The 21662-nt window shown below is 42.3% G+C and overlaps 2 protein-coding genes across 7 annotated transcripts in view; one reads left to right on the top strand and one right to left on the bottom strand.

Moving 5' to 3' along the window:
* Positions 1–17782, bottom strand: part of MOB3B (MOB kinase activator 3B) — a 119433-nt gene extending 101651 nt beyond the window's left edge. For 2 of the 6 annotated variants that reach the window (XM_069775997.1, XM_069776002.1), the window contains exon 1: positions 17194–17324. The gene's annotated coding sequence lies outside the window, so the exon portion shown is untranslated. Of the gene's footprint in view, positions 1–265; positions 470–17193; positions 17325–17718 lie in introns of those variants that run through there. The other 4 variants (XM_069775999.1, XM_069776001.1, XM_069775998.1 and 1 more) reach the window with 3 other exon arrangements.
* LOC104324729 (interferon omega-1-like) lies at positions 255–11583 on the top strand. The gene is made up of 4 exons (XM_009929035.2): positions 255–310; positions 6192–6252; positions 9713–10077; positions 11520–11583. The coding sequence occupies exons 1-4, from the start codon at positions 255–257 to the stop codon at positions 11581–11583; spliced, it is 546 nt and encodes a 181-aa protein (XP_009927337.2).
* Positions 17783–21662: the final 3880 nt, after the last annotated feature.

The raw sequence follows: 21662 nt of genomic DNA, 5'->3' as shown, positions 1-21662 counted from the left end.
GCTGCATAAACTACAGGAAAAAAAAACAGAAACAAACCACAAACCACTCACCAAGTTAAAAAATGGACTCTTTTTGTGGATGAAGTAACACCTCTACAAAGTAAAGGTGGCCCAAACCAAGGAGACAAGATGGGTAGAAAAAGCCATAAAGCCAGAACAGCACTTTCTCTCTACTTCTCAAAATACTCTTTAATTTTTAAAAAATAGGAAATAACGTAAGGAAAGCTTTACCCTTTTAGCACCACAGAAATTTGATGCAGGTTACCTGGAAATTACTTGTCTTCATCACCTTGCCAAGACACAAGAGTTTGTAGACAGAAAATATGGTGTAACCAGAATCATGCAAGTACTTCTTTTTCTTTGACATGGAGTGTGGAGGGCCCAGCTGACAAGTCAAGGGTTTTTCAACAGCAGTTCCCAAACTGGTCAGTCCAGCCTACAGCTGTCCAGGTTGCCTAGGACCTAAATGCTGGTAAAAAATGAAGGCATCTTTCTAGCAGTCACAGCAGAGGAAGAAATAAATAAAGGAGAAGAGAGGTAACTACCAAGACTGCTCTTTCATCTCTCTCAGACAACATACTTACTGGGGCTGTCCTCTGGCCAGCCCACTAACAGAATAGCACTGTCTAAGTAGCAACTGTCTTTTAAAAATTGGTCCTATTCAGTTTCGCTCTGAAGAGTTACCAAAGAAGACTTTGGACTGTGGGGGAATTCCAGACTCCAGACAAGTGCTATCCTACCAAACAACTCATCTGCAGTGCAAACCAGAACCCTGCTCTGATTACATCAGGGTCAATCCAGTCTGGAAAAAGATCATAATCCATTCTTATTATAAAAACGCTTCAGCAGTCTTGAAGAGTACTACATACAGTACTGGGTTAAACCGAAACCTGTTCTGAGCTCAGACAGGTATTAAGAGAGTTAAAATTTCTATTTCATAAAATCAATCATATCCCATTTCACCTCTTCTTCTAACATCCAAATTGTGAACAGAAAAATAGGTGTGGTACTAACTGCACAGTAGCAGACAAAACTTTTATTTCAAATAGAGGCTTTCACACCCAGAAGTGCCTGTTTCAGTTAAAAAATGCAGGACAACCAGAATAATTTTTACATTTTAAGCAATGACATAACAACCAAGGAGTGTAGTGTGGACTCCTCCTGCTTTTCTCTACCAGAAAGCCTGCCTGTTACTTTCTCAACTTCAATCTACCAAATGAAAGTAGTTCTCTTCCCCTGTCCTTAGCCTATCATGGTATACACAATCATGCCACTGCTACAAGAGTTTTTCTTACAGAACATTTCTAGTTTATTATTTTAACTTCATGTAGCACCACAGGTAATCAAAACTGACACAACTGCCAAAACAGTGGTGCATCTCAGGGGTTCACCTTGTAACACCTTGTGGTTTGGGACCTGCAAGAGAGATTTCAGTTGCTTCACCCTTTCAATATACAGGAGTTACACAGCAGATAAATCCTGCTGCATAACTGCAGCCTAATGGCATACTCATAATAAAAAACTTTTAGTCCCTTCAGTATGTTGTTACATGGTAGGTGTGTGTTTTACATCTGACAATAAAATACTGTTATTGGTTTGAATTCCTCTCTTTCTCCTCATTAGTGCTAAGACTCTGCTATAAGTCTCTACAAAAGCAACAGTGGCATTTAGGAAAGATGCTTTAGGAAAGTTTGCAGCTCCCAGCGTCGACAGGTCAGGTTATTCTTCAGTCAGTAGGAGTACTGGACTAAAAGGGGACTCATTCACTGAGCCCAGTTTTAATTTTTCCAGGAAATCATCAATCTCTCCAGAAACTTGCTAACCTCACTATTAGAAACAGGTGGGGGTTTGGGGCCCACAGCTGCTTTCTGCTTGCAGCATTCAACATTCACTGCAACCACAATGCTGATACAAATCTATATACAGAACTAATCTCAATTATGGTTCACAGAAGGTGACTACTAGGCCTCTGGAGTGAGGATGTAGCTGTTCGGTCAGTGTCTGCCACTGTGGAATTGGGATGAGTAAGTATATAGCACTGCAGCCTGTTGTGGCAGTTTGCCATAGTACCTCTCCTTGCCTAACGTGCAAGTGTTCAGACAGAAACCCAGTTTATTCTGTCAAGGATCTTAAAGCTGTCATTCCTATGGGGTTTGAAATAAGCTTTACAGTGAACTGGTTCACAGTTTCAGGACATCAAAAGTTCCTGTGTTCAGATGCTGTCCAAAACACAGTTCTATCATGTGCTAGCCTGCTCAGTTGCCTGTCATGTGCTGAGCAATTTGAAAATAAGCATTGGTGCCAAAAGCCTAGACCATTTATTAACTGCACTGCATTAAAAGGCACATGCACCAATTCACTAATTCAAGAAGTGATGTCTTCCCATACAGTCCGAACAATCTCTTACTGAGCAGAGTGAGAAAGTGCTTAGGAAACCCACCTAGCTCTTTCACAGTCAGACTTCTGCAAACTCCTAAATAGCAAAACACACACTACAAATAGTTCTTCACTCTGGAGTCACAATCTACAGAGCAAATTAATTGAATGTCACTGGATTCATTGGAGGTCTTCAAGCAGAAGTCTGAACTGTATCTGATGCAGTGTGAAGTGTGAGAATGGATGGTACCCCAAACACCCCTATGCACACAGCAGACAGGGAACAGATACAGTCATATTTTCACAGAGCACCATGAACTGTTCCCAACTAGGAATCTGCCCTGCTGCAGGAACCTATGTGATCACACATTCCTGTCAAGGCTTATGAGAGCCTTCAACAACTTTGTAACTTGATAACCCATCAACCACAGAGAAAAGTGTCCCTGTGACCATTTAATCCTTTAGCCAAGATCATTAGCAAGGCGGGCTGTTAGAACTGCTGGTAATGACAATTTTTCATGATGTGACTATCTACCCAGGGGAAACAAAGCTAATCTGAAACACTAACATTTACTGGGGGGCGCAGAAACCCAAACCAAACAAGCAGAAGCTGGCATGGTTATTACTTCTGGTGTCAAACTGAGTCAATGTCAATACTGTCTGTCCTCACCTTATTTCACTTGTGTTCACAAAAAGTCCACTGCAGCTACACTTGACAATAACGCTTAATTCCAAAGACATACTAACTGTGCGTGTTAATAACTTTTTAAGGGAAAATATATAACTATCTCTCTCTTACACTTCTCAACCAATTTCCTAGAAACAAGATGCTACACAGTCCAACTGTCTGTCTTGCTTCCCACAATAACTTTCCAAACCATCATCCAGCTTCAATGATGTTTGAGAGAGCAGTTCAAACCTCAGAATAAATACTGTCCTCCAGAGTTCACAAAATTAGCAGCTGGACAGGGATGAAAACAAGCCTACTGACCTCACCAAGGAAAAACCTAATCACTCAGCACATGTGGAGTTGAAAATCAGTTACACTACATCCTCTGTCTTACCTTCTGAAAGCTCTGAAAGCAATGAGAACAAGTTGGAGAATTGAGTGAAAGGAGGTCAGAAACCAGGCTTCATTAGCTCATGAAAGAAAATTTTAAAAATTATAAACACACCTGCCACATATAATTAAGTCTTCACCTCACCATGTCCGGGCAATTCTGCATTAATACTCAGTTAGCAGTCTTCCTACAGTCATGCCGCATTGTTCAAGACATTTCTTACAAGCAAACTGTCATGCTGAAATAAAAAGGATTTGTCAGCAACACAAAGAAGTTTTCATTACATCAGAACAGCAGTTGCCCCCCACCCGATGTAAATGACCAAAAAACCTCTGTTATTTGTTATTATGAGGATGACACAGGATAGCCTACAGAATCACTGTATGCATATACTGTAAAGTGGAATAATATTAATGCATGTTTGTAGCCTCTAATACTCATACAGGCTAACATACAACCCAGACTGATTTGTATCTGGCATCAACTCTGTCAGACAGAGGTCTGTAGCACACATACAGTACTCAGAAATTTCAGGTTAAATTGGTAAGGTTCTTAGCTTTTCATTAGTTTGGTTTTAAATGTTTTTGCTCTGTTCTGCATTCTGCAGCCAGTCTCAGGACCAAGTACTAGAGATGAGGAGCTGAGACACTTTGCAATATAGCTAATGTTTCCCTCTCCTGCAAAATGGGACTTGTGGCTGTCACAATGAGGCAAGATCCCATGACTACTTCAGGTTGCCTTATACACAGCACAGGCTCCTAAACTCAGAATACTAGGTTTCCAGCCTCTTAGTGTCATGTCTCCTTTTAAAAAGGTCTGAAGGCAAAGGAGACCTGATCCAAACTGTCTGCATCACTCTAAAAGCTAAGAAAATACACTTTTTTCCTCAGAGACATTACCATGGGAAATCAGCAAGATCAAATCATCCAAGCCTAAACATATCATCTCAGGTGACCTGAAGGCTGCCTGCTGATGAAAGCAGGTCCTGTTCCTGTGCTAATAGCCATGTTCTGGTCGTCCCTATGTGCTGGCACCAGCTCTACTCTGATTAGTCAGTTCAAGGTAGAAAAGCAGGCAAAAAATTGTCCCCATCCCTGTTCCCAGCCCAGCCTCTCTCAGAGAAAGTCACAGTAGTTTACTGAGCTGAAACAGTCCTAAGGCCAAACAAGAGAAACACAACCAGCACCTTTGGGTAGGAGCTAACTATTAGATCAATTTAGCTGTGTGTGGCAAAACTTCACCCTAAGCTCAACATCATCTGTGCTCTATTGGAGGCTTGCTCCCAAGAGTAATTTGACTAACAAAGATCTCTAAAAACATATGCAGCATGAAACATTTCCTCTGCAGTTGTGGGTAAACAAGTTGGCTGGGTGGAGTTTTCCCTATCACATTTATTGGATTCTGTGATTCAGGCCTAAGGGTTTTTCACATGTGAGAGAAGAAATACAGTGGTGTCTGCACTCTTCCCAGAAAGAAACACTGCTCAGCAGGAAAACCAAGTGAGTCTCTCTCCTGGAATCTAGCCTGGCATTTTGGATTCTTACTTTACCACATAAACACACAATTTTAATAAGACCAGCACTGTCAAACTGGCAAAAGTGAGGAAGCATTAGGAACCTTGTATCTCCCATCACTGTGGACATACTTTCATGACTGCTATTTTATTGGCTGCCAAGATGACCTTTTTACAGACAGATGAACAATAATGCTAGTCTAACTGTTTATTACAATTGATTGCAAGCAGATGAGAACACTAGAGTCACAAAAATCTAACACAAAAAGTCTGACAATGCAGCCAGATGGAAATTCCCTTGGAAAGCCAAACAGCCTTTGTAGGGTATTCCACCTCTGTTTTTCTGGTAGGCTATGACCGCTACATTTTCCTCGTGGCAGATACTCCAATAAAGATCAATCGTTTCTTCTTATCCCTGCAAGTGTTCCTTCACTTATTCAGCCCTCAATAACATGAATGAGGTGAGATGAGTACTTTATAAGCACTTAGATGAGACTGTGGATTTCCTACTGGAATTGCTGGTCCCTGGCCATAATTTGCTGAAATATTTCTTAAAATACAGGAAAACTAAAAGACACTTTGAACCTAGGCATTACATAGGTGAATTCTGATCTGGGATCTGAGTTCCATTCAGTTGTCTCCTAGTCCTTTGTAGCAGACCTATTGCTTCAGCTTTGACCTCTGAAGTTTGTTTTCAGCTCCCTCCTAAGCCACAAAATTTTCATGTCCTCAAGGGCTTTGGCACAAAATGGGATTCACAGTCCAGGAAAAGTTCTTTAGCCTTCATTGAAGCATGACAGCCTGTGTGAGCACAAGACATTTTGATGCCCACTCTTATTACAGACATACAAAATCTGTAATGGAGTGATTTTTTAAAATTATTATTTAAAAAAACAACCAAATAAACCAACTAACAAACATATTCTATCGCACTAGAGAAAAAATGGTTCTTCCAGCTGTTCCAGATCCCTTGACCAAACTCCAGAGTGGTGATTAAGAGGAAAGAATGTATCACAAAGCTTAGAAGAACCTAAAGCACTGAAACAAAAGCATAGATTCATAGCTCCTGATTTGCTCATTCAAGCAGTTCTTCTCATTCCCACAGGGAAAGTATTTCCATGTTTGCAGGAACAGCCAGTGATGGGTTAAGAAAGGGTCAGTGTGCAGAGATTGGTCTCAGGGTGGATGGTTTGCACTACAAGGTAGAATGTGTGTATCTCTTTTTCCTCTCTTTTTTTCAGGGAAGAAGAGTTTAATTTGGAAGATGGTAACCTTCATGTGGGTAAAATAGATGTCCTCAAAGTAGGAGAGTTACAGTATTGTGTAGAGACAACTCAACTTCCCTGGGAAGCAATCATCCTTACTTGTCCCTAGATAAGCAGCACAAAGCCAACAGGTCTCAGATCCTTAACCATGGCCAAAAGGTTCTTCCACAATGAATATACTCCCTCCTTCACCACCTATAACTAGCTCAACTAGAAGTAACTGTGAACAGGTTTTCTGTTGTTGCCTCTTCTTTTTTTTTCAGAGAAAACTTCTTCCCTAGTAACACCTAAAAGACGCTTAATTATTGCTTAATCTCCCCTTGAAATTTTAGTATTTTTTCACAACATACAAATAGCTCATGGATCACCCAGGAAATCACAATGGAAGGAAAGCAAGGGATGACTGGGGATAAGAGACTGCTCTCCAGTGTATAAACAGAATAAAACAGTTTAACAGTCAATCAGATCCAGCTTTGCCATGCAACATTGAGGTGTTTTTCGTGTTGCATCAGTAGATGAAAGTACTGGTCCTCACCTGATTTAAATCGATGTTGTTCCATTTAATGCAACAGAGCCATGCATATGTACACTAAACTGAAATTCTGTCTTGAGATTTCTACTGTAAAGAATGAGCCAAATTAAAGGTGAGGTGAATTAAAATTTAATTCTGAACTGAACTATCAAAACTATGGCCAGACATTAAAACCATGTTCCCAATGGTAAAGCTTTTGGATCAGACTCTGACCTCTCTGGCATTACTGTATAGACATTCTTAATGCGATTACTCTAGTTGTAACCTAGACATGAATCTGATGTGATTTATTCTCATATGATGCCTTCAATGAACCCATTTCAGCTCAGCATACATAACTAATCTTTCACTATACACTTCCAGCCATGCCTCAAGATCTGATTCAGTCCACTATTTATTTTAATACTGCTCAGTCAAGTCTATTAAAGCCAGAATTTTCTGACACTATAACGTCTTCAGTTAAAAAAGAAATGCTCCACTGCCTTTTTTAACAAAAAAAATCAGAGAAACTTATTTGCTGCTGCTTTAGACTGTATGTAATGACTACTAAATGCATTCTGTGTCCTGGGATCTTTTGTGATAGATCTAATTTCAGGAGATCTCATCATTATCCCTCTAGTACAAGCTTCACTAACCTTTTATTACACTAAATTTGAATTAGATATTCTGATCTTCCTAACACTACATGTTAACACTACCTGCTAACTACAGTTTAGCTTAAATCCTTTCAATACATGCACAGACTTCAAAAACATTAGAAAACATATAACAAAGGCAACGCCTCCAACTAAGTTTAGATCCCTTACACGCTGAAAATCATGTGTATCTTAAATGTGCCAAGGAATACAAACAGATACAGAAAAAAACCCAACAAACCCAAGGGAAATGTAACAATCCTGTCTTTAAAAAAACTAAGAACTGAAAGAGAGTAATTCAATGTCTCACCAAAAGATACCTGTGGTAAATCCATGCATTAAATCTACCATAGCCTTCTTGATTCTCTGTCCAGTCTTTCAAACACAAAACCATCCTCCCCACAATTTCATTCATGAATTAATTTCTCTGAAGATCTCTGGGTGTAGGTAATTTATGATAATACCACAATATTACTAGAGCATTAGCATCAGCAGTAGCAAAACAAGAAGAATCACCACAGGAATATTAATATATTAGCAGGGTCCTACGGTATAACTGCTGAAGTCATCCTGTGGCTTGCTAAAGAAACTGCTTATCCATAGCAGTCTTTCAGTCTGACACATTATAACAGGTCCTCCCAAGCATCAACATGATTTTTTTTTTTAACAAAATACTTTCTAATCTCAAGAGTATCTAAGAGTTCCTCTGCTGCTTACATCAAACATTCCTGAGCTTCAACATTCTCCATATTCTTTTTCAAATATCCTTGTAATTATGCAGACTAACTTACATAAGGGCATGTCCACTGGCTTTCAAAACTCTGTACACTTCAGTGACCAAATCACTTTCATTCACTTTTAGATTTAGCAATCCTTAAAGATTCCCACAAGAAGATAAGCAAATCTGCCTGCTAAATGCCTTGTAACTTTTGCTTATCTTAATATTCAATCCAGTGTTCAATCACCAGTGAGTTCTCATACTGTGATTACAGGAACTGGTTAAAAGTGCTGGTCAAAAGGAACCACACTAGAGGAAGCCAGCAATACCTAGAAACATGGCACTTTGGTAGTGCATATTCAGGAATGAACCAAGCACTTTCATTTCAAGCCACAGTGCTTATGTAGCACTACCTCAGAACTGTCATCACAAAAGGCTGAGGCTGTTTTGGGCACTTAAAATTAACATGCTGGTGGCTACCTGCAGTCCTGCTACAAGATAGCCCAAAGACTCGATATTCAGGGAAGTACACTGGCCAGACACTGGAAGACACGTTCCAGCATTACACTGGCTGGGGTGGTCCTGAAGATAGGAAGGACATTTTGCTACAAACACAAGTAAATTCAGTCTCCTTGAGAACTTGTCTTCACAGGAGGAGGCTTCAGAACAGAAGTTTTCTTACTCTGAAATGTAAGGAATTCCTCTTCTTTAAAAAAGCATGCTTTCCTTTACGGTTTTCAAAATTCAGGCTGATTCGTCAAGTGATGAAGTAGAAGAAAGATTCTTTGAGCAGCAAACTATCAGAGATTTGGGAGAAAGAGTTGTATATAATTCTTTTTTTGCCATCATAGTGATAGCAACATATGCCCTAGTAGAGTCAAAGCTTGTGTCAACAACAGGGTTATTTTGCTAATAAAATTTAAGACACTCCCCAAACCAATTTGTCCTACCAAAAAAGACATTTGTTTTTAAATCAATAAAATTACATCTTGCTTAGAGCACATAATCTGCAGATCTGTTATCTGGGGATGTAATTATTTTTCACAGTCTTTGCCAACTTAAGCATAAAAGTAAAATTTCTCAGCATAAAGCAAGACTGCCTATTCTGGTAAGATTATGAGAAAATGAAATGCCCTTACCAGATTCTAACCTGCTAATCTGTCCATGTCCTCTGACTGACCAGACTGATTCACTCTTTTTTCAATTAAATACAGTCAAAGCAGCAATGAGCAAACCTTTGCAACTATTTGAAACTGAAATAAACAGTAAACCTTGGCAGGATCACAGTTGATAAAAACACAATTCCTATAAAATGAGTAATACTCAGCATGTCATACTGAGGAAATAAATTCAGAGACATGAAAGACAAACGTGAACACAGACAAGACAACCAAGAAACTGCAAGCTTACATATCTGCAAAAAGGCAAGGAAAATAGTGCTGACTACTTCATCAGCATGAGCATCTTGGTTCAGAGAAGTTTACTGCGAGTTTGCATTACATTGGCATTGTACATCAAAATCTCACATCCAGTTTGCCTTTTCCAAGGAATCAAAGTGCACTACCACCATATGAACTTTCTGTGCAAAATGGGTAGTTATTTTTCTCAGCAGTGTCTCAGCGAAACAACTGATTTCAGATTCCCCGTTGAGATTACCAAGGTCACACAGAAGAATGTCACAGTGATCATCTATGAGTTCCTTCAACAGATCTTCCAACTATTTAGCAAAAATCTTCCTGTTGGTGCTTGGAATACAAGCAAGATTGAGAAATTCCAAAATGGAATTCATCAGCAAATTGAAGAGTTGGAGTTATGTTTGTCAGAAGAGCAATCAAAAGCAAGAAGCAGCTTTCAAACATGGATCCTAAAAAGCACTACATTCAGCGTGAAAAAGTACTTCCAAAGAATCACTGATTTTCTAAAAGACAAGCAATACAGCCACTGTTCTTGGGAAGCAGTCCAAATGGAATTGAGAACATGCCTTATAACTTTTGACAGTCTTATGAAAAAACACACATCATAAAGAGGTAACATCTTCTATTTTTTGATTCTTTGTAAGAATCTGATAATTTTCCCCTTTTGGATAGGTTTTTCATTTCCAAATTTTAATCATTTTGAAATTGATAATTGGGGCTTGTTTTCAAAAAGCATTCAGTGCTGTAAGTTAAATATGTCGAGTACTCAAATGAAGGGGCACTTGTTATCACTGCTTTTGTAGAAGATAAGCTCTTTAAAAAACCAGTGGATATTGCTCCTCTGTATTCTGTCTTTGCACTATAAAAAAGTTCCGTGGTCTTTCCACAGTATATGCCAATTGTTTTACAACCTGAAACTCTTGCATTTGGACTCTGCATAGATTTTACCTCTGCATTACTTCACTAATGTAGAAAAAAGTACAGGATGCAGACATGCATAAGGAATACAGACCTTCCTGGAGTCCTGTATGCTGCAAAGATCTTAATTTACAAAACAGATGAGAAATAAACATGCCTTGCACCTCTTTAAACTCAGAAATAATGATGGGTAGACCTTCTGAGCCAGAGAAGTCAATTGACAGCTTTGATCCCTATTTTGCAAGTAGACTCATCTCTATATCCTATGGGAATACAAAACCCATCTTTCTATATGGCATATTCAGTAACTACAGCATATTCAGTAACTACAGCATGGATTTTTAGGATATGTTGGTTCACAACGCTATATAAAATACGTATCTGTTCTATCTGCTTTTAGTTCATAAGCAGACAAGATTAATCAGAAAATATTTACGATATGGACAGAGATGCAAATAAATTTCTTCCACTCCTCTCCCACCTTTCTTTCCATCATACAGGCAGTGCCAAGCAGTGCTTCAAGCCATCATCTTCATCAGTTTAACTGCTACTCAAGAGATCTTGAATACCCTGGGTCTCAGTACCACTCCCTATATATTAGAAGGCTGGATGAGTTCTGACATGGATTTTTTTTCCCACCTCAGATTTCTAAGCCTATCTGATTCCTAAAATATGTTTATCATAAATGGAACGTGTTGAATTGGAATGTAAGAGGAAAAGAGTTAAAATATTTCTGTGACTATATGGGACTGTGGAAGAAAAAAGTATTCTGAAGAGAAAAAATTCAATGTGCTGTTACCTTTACCTGAGCACAGAATCTCAACGTTTTGCCTGAGAAGCCTGAGGGCTGGAGAGCAACTTTAGTCCCATGTCCTTCCTTTATTTAAATGGAATATATATCTCAAAATCCTTTCCCACTTTGCGGGGGGGGGGGGGGGGGGGGGGGACACGACTAATTCTGCATGCAGCAATCCTAATGGAATGGTATTATTCCCAGTCCCAGGAGTGCAACAACAGGATACTTACAACTGCCTAATTTTAAACATCTAAATTAGACATTGAGCTAAAGAGATGAGGACCACCCACTTCGCTCTCACACACCTCTATTTTACAGAAACTGGGGAGGAGAGAATGGGTTTCAGACTTCTGAATATAAGCCTACTTTCAATCATCAAGGTAAAGAGCCCAGTTATTAACTGGTTGTAACAAGGGAGCTTAAGATCAATCTGTCACATAGTTAAATTCCCAACAACCTCAATCAATCTCTGGAATCCCTGTTTTGTTAACTGAAACACTTTGCAACTATGTTGACACTATAGTGGCGTTTAATGGCAGCAAAACACGTTCAACCCCTTTTAATGCTGAATTTTTTATTTTTTTTTTAATTTGCTGCTTTTAATGTAAAAATGTGGGGAATTAATATAGCCCAACTTTGGATACCCAACTTGACGAAGTTCCTAAACTGAAGCCCATGAACTTCAGGTTTCCCTATGGGTAATGCATCATGCAAAATGAGGTCAAGTTCTATCTATATACCTATGTCTATGCTGGACATAATTCTCTTTGCTCAAATCTGCACTTGGATTGCAGTCTCTGAAAAGCCGAGAGTCAGCACAGACTTCAGCAGATATGACTGGACACAACCTTACACAGCCTACTAAATTCCTTCAATTAATGGGATTCATGGCATCACAGCATATTTTGGTTAGGTAATGACAGCACCATGAGCAAAAGCCCATCCCTGGGCAGCATGGAAACATTTGCTTCCTTCATCTGCTCTTCTGGGGAGGTACCTTCATGCATCTTAAGCAGATATGCCTATTAACTCATCCATGTTTTACTGTCCATTGTGACTCCCATTTCAAGAGGCAGGGTTTGGGGGTTTTTTTGAAAGGAGGAAATAGAGAGGTTGTAAAGCCATACACTCATTAGGTAATAATTTGGGGTGTCCAGGTGAGCTTAACTGACTGATGTCAGCTAAGCATTTATAGGGAACAGGTGTTTAAGAACTGCCTATGCTTTCTTTCTGCACAAAATCTTTGCTTTTACAAGCTAAAGTTAATTATATCTTGTAGAAGAAAAAAAGAAGTTACTGTGGACAACACTATTGTCACATTTCCTGTCTGGAATTCAGGGTTACCCCTCAGTGAGGATACATACACAACTTTCTATTCCTATGAAAAGGGTTGTGCTGAGTGCATGGTCTTCTAATATTTGAAGTCAAATAACTTTAAATCTTGACTTTTTCCCTTACAGGAGTATTTAGAAATTAAGTACTGTGCTTTTCTATGAAAAATTCTAGACTACTGTTGTTACATGTAACTTTTACAATTAACACTTTTGTGACTTTTTATGATTACTGTAACTGGGGACCCAAAGAAACAAAAATAAGTCTACTTGTTCAAGTTTTTTTAGATTGTTGGTTTTAATACCACTGTGGATACACACCACTTCAATGTCTACCTTATCAAGCACTCTACTACCATGTCAGTGGGTAACTCCATACAAGAGCAAAGGGAAAAAAGACACTAAAATAAGAAAGTAAAAATTATATTCTAAGACTCTTAGAATTAGTACAGAGATTCAAAGTCACTTAAAATTTCTTATAAGAAAAAATTTGACTATGTTTCAAGATCCCCTAACTGGACAGTTTCTTGACTATTTTCCTGGGCAAAAGAAGAAAAAGCAGAAGTCCATATTTTTCAGGGAAGCGCCACCTGAAATGTTCACTGCTAGTATTTGTACCATGTTACACTGGTCAATGAAAGGCTGGATCACTTTGAAATACAGACAGTTGTGAGATGGAAAAGACAAACTGCAGATCTCCCAAGATTTAGAGCTGGAATAAGGAATGCATCACCAAAGGATGAGAAATAAAATGGAACTTCATTTCTTACAGCCCTCAGCCACACTTCCCTGGTTTCAGCACAGTGAGAGGACCACCCAGTCAAGGGCTGGTGTCAAGACTCCCCAAGCTATTTTAAATGCTTCAGCACTCCCTCTAGTCCCTGATTTAAAGGCTGCACTCATCTATCTCCTAGCATTTGTTTTAAAAATTCAGAGCTGCATAATTATGATAGATATATTTTAATTTTTTTGTACTCCCAAATGGTAATAAGTGTAAAATTACAAAAATCCAAAACCAATGCTCGCTTCAGTGGGGAAAGACTTGTTTTTGAGACAGGAAAGTTCTCTACCAAATACCTGTATATACTGCACGTTACTAGCAACAGAATTTGCTACAGTCTTTCTGGATTAGAAACCAGCATCTTTTGACAGAGGGTTTGTTCAATTTTCACACAAAACCAGAAAATCCTTTTTTTTCTGATTGTATTGGTGCGGTAAGGAAACACCCTCGACAGGCAAAGCGGCAGACATTTTAAATTAAATCTGAACACACATTTCCTATATCAAACAGATCTTGGAAAGTCTTGACTGAAGAGCCCCCTGCTCTTAAAAGTGTCTTCACATGAAGCTATTTGATTAGCCTAAGTCCCTTTTTATCTTTTTGGGGTAAATCAAACTAAAGTTATGGTTCACAAGACAGGATGACCCAATTTTACACCCTCTCTTTCTCCCTTCCCCACTTTTCAATTCCACATTCTTGTTCTGATCTAACACTTGTTGAACCTTTTCCTGAGCTCACCAGACCAACAGGAAATTATCAAAAAAACCCAAACAAACAAAATCCATACTTTTGTTCCAAGGGAAAGATTTGAAGTAGGGAAGAACACCCACTGCATATAAGAACCAGCACAAAAGAGAAAGGGGAGTGTGGCAGCAAGACTGCATAACAGACACAGAAGAACAGTGAGTAAAACCTCCTCTTCTGTTATCTGGTCCAAACTCCTTTAAAAGAGCCTCTCAGTTACTTTTGTGTATGACTGACTACTAGATCTTCAGCCATACCCGCAGTGCACTTGTAAGCCTTCTTCCTTTAATATACTAACATGCTAATTACCTATCACCAAAGAAGCTTACTGCAGTAGTAAGCTGATAATTTCTCTGGAAGTAAATTTAATTGTACAGTAGTTAGTATTAAAATTCCAGTTATATCTTACTCATTCCAGCTTTCTGTCTCCATCTTACCTGCACAGGCCTAAGTCCCTGGCTCAGAAAAAGCTCAGGAGACTGATACCTGTCAACGGTACTACGGAAGCACCTAATCCTGAGATAATATCCTAAAACAAAAAACGAAAATAACATTGTGTTTTGTCTATAAACTATTCCATCTGAGATGTCAGTTTACCTGACTCGTGATAAATACTGAATATTAAACAAAGAACAGTACCATGTTTTTCCTGTAATATTTTTAACAATTGCTATTCCAAATGACTCTGTGATCCATGTTCCCAGGGCCCTTGGCCCTCTCTGCTTCTCATAGTTTCTGTTCCAGAACAGAAGTACCTTCCTCAAGGATCTCAAATGACGCCAAGTACTTTGCTGGCAGTTGATAAAGAAACATTTATCATGAGAGAAATATCAGCAAAGGATCTGAAGTGATTTGGTCCAGTCCCAAGTTTCACATCACTCACTAATGTGCTCTAAGCAGCACCAGCTACTACACCAACACTGTGGCAAACAGCATTAAATCACCATTCCAAGCTGCGTGATGCAAAACAACATCACACTATTCTTCATCCATCTCCTTTAGCTCTATAGTACTTTCTGGAACTCAGTATTGTTTGCCTGTACCCCGTCCACCCTGTGTTCGTCTTCTTTCTACCCTACCCCCGTCTTTGACATGGGCATACAGTCTGTTACAGAAGAACAGTTTCCTCCTTTTTTTGTCCCAGGAATGCTCTTTTCTCTACCGCACAGAGTGGAGAAGCAAAACTATCACAAATGTTGGTCCACTCAGAAGAGTCTGCAAATCTTAGAATGTAACATGCTTTGCTATGGTGGAAGAGAGGGAAACAGGGTCTCCATCTACCTACTGCAGAGCATCTAGCCCATAAACTCTCCAGTCTGAGAAGAATGTCTGGAAGATTTTCTCATGAGTATCCCTCACATACAGATCATATCTGTGTGTAAAAAACACAATTAAATGGCTTGGAGAATAGAAACAATCCTGTTGTCTATATAAGAAATCACTTCAATCTAAGCAGGGGTGGGAAAGATCTTCAACCACCCTTTATCCTTCTGATAATCATACAGGTAACCTGTTCTTGCTCTAACTCGGTTTAGGACACACCCCTGCATCAATCAGAACATCTTGTTTATGAGAGCTGCCCACAGACAGCCCCAGAACAGGCTGATCTGACCATCAAGTGGGAGCAAGAAGGCCTTTACATCTTCAAACGCCAGCTGGCAGCAGTCTTGCCAGAAGACAGACAGATGATCTGCAGGGTCAATCAGCTGCAAGCAGGACTCTCCAGGAGACCCTGCCAATGAGGACCACTCTGTGCCTGCATTGCAGGTATTCTCTTTTAAGCCAACAGTGGGTACCTCTAGGGTTTGCTGCTCCTTGCACCAGCAATTACTCACTTCTCCATAACAAGCCCTGGGTCAGCCTCTGAGACCAGCTGTCAGGTTGTCACATCATGATGCTGCAAAGACTTGCGGAGATTTCAAATCCTGTGTTCCACTAATGAACAAGGAGTTTAACACAAACCGTTTTTCATTGAGCAACCTTGCAAACTAAAAGCAAAGTCTGGCAACCTGAGCCTGTCTCTCCACAGCTAAAAGACCTGGCAGATTAGCTGCATGGCAGGCTTCCTGAGACACTAAGTTCGTCCCCAACCATTAAAAGAACTGCAGCAAAATTGCCGTTTTCAACGGGCCGTGCCTCAGCGTTTGCCGTGCCGAAAGACAGACTCCCAGCCCGTGGTGCTGAGGCTCCCACCCCTTTGCTCAACACGGGTACAACAGTACCAGCGGGCAGGGCTCTGCGTCCCATCTCCCTGCCTCAGAGCGCGGTGCAGAAAGGCAGCAGGACGAGCGGGCTGGGAGCGGGACACCATACTGGGTTTACATACATAGAGGGGGGAAAGAGAACCCAAACCCAAGTCTGACGACTACCCGCCTCCTCCTTTCTCTCTTTAACCTGCGTGCACCCTCGCCCGGCCGGTGCCTGACAGGGCGGGCGGCAGGAGCCCCCCGCGCCCTGCCCAGGTGTGCCTCGGTCCCGCCAGCTTCCAGACACCCACCGGGCGGCAACAGGTCTACAGAGACAGCGGCTCCCGGAGCAAGACCGAGCAAAACCCTGGAGCTCTGGAGGAAAGCACCCAGCGACCTCGGAGACAACGGGGGGCGGGGGGGAAGCCCTTAGGAAAATGCATCTTTCCAGGGGCTCCGGGCCAGTCGGCTGCTGCACCCACACAGTGCCTGTGACCGGGGAGCCAAGCGCCCCTCACAGGGACCGTCCCGTCCTCTCACACGGCGCCCACCCGCCGGCCCGGGGCCTCCTCCTTCGGAAGGCGGCGGGGCGGGAACCCGCCCCCGTCCCGGCCCCGGCCGGCCACGACGGCCGCGGGGGAGCAGCAGACCCTCCCCGGCGGGGGCGGGCACCGGCCGAGCCCCCCGCGTTTGGCAGGTGTGGGCCGCCTCCGCCCGCGGGCTTGGGAGGAGCTGGGGGGCGGGGGCGGGGGGGGGCACCTCCACTTGGGCTGAGCGGGGTGGGGAAGGGGCGGCCGGAGCGCTGGGAGCGCGTCCCGATCGGCGACCCGCTCACAGCGCGAAGTTTGCGGGGCGGCGGGGCCGACCTCTCCCCTCACGTGCACCGACCCGACCCGACCCGCCGCCGCCGCCCCCGCCTTACCTCCACCCCTGCGGGTGCTGCCGCCCGCCCAGGTGCCTTCTTCGCCGGCCAGCCAGGGAAGGGACGCGACAGCTCGGCGCGGCTCCCCCGCGCACCACCGGCGCCAAGGCGCTGCCAACCGCCCGGCCCGCCGGCCCCGGGCTGCCGCCGCGCGGCCCCACAGGCTCGGCGCGGCCCTCGGCGGGGGCCGCCCCCTGGCGGGCGCGAAGCGGCCAGCGGCGGTAGCGGCCGAAATGGCGGCGCTGCCCTGCGGCCTGCCGGCCGGCCGGCGGTGTCCGCCCTCAGGGGAACACGCCGCCTGGCCGGGGAGGGGCGGCGCGGGGCCGGCAGCCGGTCCGGCCGCGGCTCCCCTCGGCGCCCCGAGGCTTCCCAGCCCGCGCCGCGGCAGCCCCCTGCCCTGCGGCCCCGTCGGATGGGCGGCCCCCTTCCCCGCGGCTACTGGGAAGAGGCCTGATCCTACACCGCAGTTAGCAGAGCTTGCTGGAGAACTTGCTTCAGTTTAGGCAGCAAATGCGGGACTTTGACCTGTCATGGAGCCTGTAACAAGCAGCTGGCGAATCTCAACCCGCGCGACCTTCTTTCACAGGGCTCCTCGTAGACACAGTGCTCGTTTTACCACATCAGCAGGGACCAAAGGCCACGGTCCCTTCCCTCAGGGTTGGAGGATAAGATAAATAATCATATTTGTGTTGCTGTTTTATCAGCTAAAGGGATTTTTGCTTTTCTGATCATGGTGTTCATGGGAGTAGGCTGATACACAGCCGTTCGTATAACTAAATCCACCTTTGCAGTTACATTGATGGGATTGTCTTGCTAGGAAAAAAAAAACAAAAAACAACGAAACGCATTCTCCTAGCTCTGTGTGTGTGTGTGTGTGTATATGTACACACACAGCTTGGACAAAAAGCTCTTTTTCAAGCCAACAGTCTTAAGGGCCTTACAACTTATGATCTGACCCGTCTTTTCCACTGGCCAATAAATAAATAAATAAAGGGGGACGGGAAGAGAGATAGTAACAGCAGACACCTGTTTCAGTGCCACCCAACTCAAAATGGCTGTGTGCCAAACTCTTTATTCTTAAGTGGAAAAATTTCAAACCCAACAGCAAGGAGTTGGGGAAATCCTGTTTTCACTGAGTGAACAAAACCCAAATCCCCCTCTTTTCAAGCAGCAGAAACTCATGAGGAACTACACAGCCTAATGAAGATGCAAAACAAAGAACTATGCAAAATTGATAGCAGTCTTCTGAGAACAAGAACAGCATGGCAAGCATCAAAAAATGTCCCTGGGGACTGTCAGTCTGGAGGAATCGTATCTCATCAGACATGGGGGAGAGGGCTGCCCACTTCACAGGTTTGCAGAAGATTGCAACAAATCAACAAAGGTTGTTGATGGCTGGCGTTCCGTCCTTTCCCACTGTGAAAGGCAAAGGAAGGTGGCCTCTTTTTCCCCACTATGGACCCCAACTGTACCGTCACAGAAGGGCCCAACTTCTGTCAAATGGGAGATGGAGTGGGGCAGGAGCTCCCATGTGGCAGAGGCAAAGCAGAAGCTCAGCTGGCCTTAGGGAAACGCTGAATCTGTGGCCTTTTAGGTGAGAGTTTGGCTTAGGAACTATTGGCTGCCAAACCAGAGAAGAAAAAGGCGAATGGGTAACTAAGCAGTTTGTGACCAGGGTGGGGAAGGGGACAGATTGAGTTGCTTGGAGGAAATACCATATTGCGACTGATTAACTGTTCTTACCAAACATGTGCAAATAAAGATAGTGGAAGCAACCCTTGTACCTTCACAAACACAGCAAGAACAGCCTGAGAAGTGACCCTTTTTGAAACAACTGTTTAGTTTTAGTGTGGCAGCCATTAGGTGTTTCTCACAGAGCTGTCTGAACAAATAGCAGTGGAAATAATCTTTCTGAACACAGAATGAGCAGGTTTAAGTCACTGGTAGAACTGCTTTTTATCTCATTAGCAGTTCCCTGCTTTCAGGCAGTGAGTCAGTCCTTTTTCCTGAGGTGCAGCCTGGTCTGACATTGTCATTACTGTATCCCATGTAGGAAATTGAAGATAGTAAAATATGCGTACAGAGAGTTTGTGGGATCAGAGCTCTAAGAAGGAGTAGGTAAAAAAGAGAAAATGCCACACTCAAAATTTCCTAAAGTATTTGGAAACACTTAAACATGATATTGGGACAATGCCAGATCAAAACTCAGCAACACAGTAAAACAATTTTCAGGCAAGTTCCCTATTAAAAACAACTGAACGACCTACAAAAGCTATAGTCTTCCCATTGTCCCAGTATCCCCAAAAGTTTAAATTTGCATCCCTCTACACACTGCACATAAGGATGTTTTAAAGATGCAGTAGGTGTGGTTGACAAGATCCATTTTGTTATATATACTCAAACAAGGATAGATGGTGTCTTTGAGGACAGCATTCTCTTTTCTGTAATCCATAATCATTAAAGCGTATCAAAAACCTGCCCACTTTGCCTAGGAAGAATTTATTTTTGCTGACAAACTAGAGCCCAGAAAGGACAAACTGCAGACGATTCCTTTCCTGAACTCCAATCCACATCCCCTTTCTTCTTTTCTTACCATCATAGATTGCTAGAGGTGGTAGTGTACTCCAGCAAGAGCGGGAGGTGAAAGGGACAAAGTGCTTAAAAGCACATCAAGGAGAGCTGACTTTCGGAACAGGGAGATGCCTGCACCTCCCTTCTCTGTAGTCATGTTGTACACTTGGGTCATTACCATGACCACGTTCATCAGCACACTCAATGGAAGCTGCTCCTTTGCTACCAGGAAAGAAGTCAGAGACCAAGACTGTGAACCCAATCAGGCAATTTCCTTCTGGGGAATTTCACCAGGAGTTGATTCAGTCATGTATGCCCTATTATTCTAAGCACATACAGCAAAGATGCTGAAGTCAAGGGTCTTTCGTCTTCCTACTGCATAAAATACGCAGCTCAAGGCGGGAGGCGGGGGGGAAGCAGGTCTTCAGATTAATTGTTGTCAGTACGAATGAACTGAAATGCAATTTAATTCATTATCAAATGGTTGAGGATTGCTGATGTCTTCCACTGTTGGGAATCCAGAATGGAGAAGGACACAAATGGGGCAGATCACAGTGGTACAAACAATTTAAACCAGCAGGAACAACCTGTTGTGATGTTGCCCTGTTTGGTGCTAGATGTGCTTGGATGCTCTGAAAGAACCAAGATCTTGCAAGTGGAGCTTACAAGGGTTATTTTCCTATGGCTCTTTTCTGTCTATTTTTTGTTTTGTTTTGGGGTTTTGTGCCTGATATGACTGAATTCACGTTGCCTCCTTGGCAGGTCACAAAGTTTGTGTGCATCTATTTGTCTACCCTGACATAAATTTGCACAGGAGTTGCTGGAACATACCGTCTTTGAGATTTGTATCCCTTAATCAATTTTACAAAACTGGCTAGCAAAATCAAAATTGATCTGAGGACAGTGGGAAGAATAGAAACATGCATGTAACCAAGATACTATCATAAACTCTGTTTTCTTGGGAAAGCAGGATAAAATTAGAGTCTGCCTCATCCTCTTTCCTTTTTCAAGTGGCTAGCTTATGGTTTTGATTTGAGTCTACAAGAAATTGCTGTGGCATTGTTAAACCCAATTTAAACTTGGAGATAATTTTTACTCCATTCTGCATCAAACTTACTGATTTAGTTTTATGTCAAGGCCCTGAATCAGCTTAAATCAAGCCAAAGCTGGCTGTTGCTAAATACTGCTTGGCAAAATCAACTGGGGTATTTAAGAAGTTATTGTCTGCAGCAGCTTATTGCCTCCCATTTAGTGATGATTAACACCTCCAAAACTGAGCCCGCTTTACTAAAAAATAAAACATCTTCATTGAGCTTAGCCACCATCAAGTGCAGTTCAGACCAGCTGATTTTGCACTGAAATAAGTTATAGCAGCCTCTCCTGTCAGGGGCTGTAGGCATGTAAAGCTTCAAAGTAATCTGACTAAAAAAACCTTGGAAATGTAACTTAAACAACTCAATCCGGTTTTGATGTAAGTATGTCTTTGTGTTTACCAGCACCCAATTCTGTGTATATTAGGACTGGCCTTACTACTGACTATAAATTACAGAGCTTTACTGAAACCACAGGACTATGCCATGCTACACCCTCTGAGAATATAGCTAGTGACATGTAACCAACCTGCTTGTGTTTGAAAGTTCTGCTACAAGTTAAATAAAAAAAACCTGTTTTTTTTTTAATTTTTTTTTTTTCCCCCAGGGGTAAAAGGGGTGCCTTGTGATGTGAGGAAGGAAAGAGGACAGAATACAGCAAAGCACTGTAATAGAATACGCCTACCGTTTTTACCATTTGGGTTCACTGACTTGGATTCGTTTATGCAGCAGCATATCTTGAAAGAAGGAAAAGAACACTATGTACCCTTCATATTTGTAGAGGAGATCTTCCTCTATAGTCACCTT

Source organism: Haliaeetus albicilla, chromosome Z (assembly GCF_947461875.1).
Source record: "Haliaeetus albicilla chromosome Z, bHalAlb1.1, whole genome shotgun sequence".
Classification (NCBI taxonomy): domain Eukaryota; kingdom Metazoa; phylum Chordata; class Aves; order Accipitriformes; family Accipitridae; genus Haliaeetus; species Haliaeetus albicilla.
The sequence above is the reverse complement of the archived record's forward strand: the minus strand, read 5'-3'. Positions and strand labels throughout refer to the sequence as shown.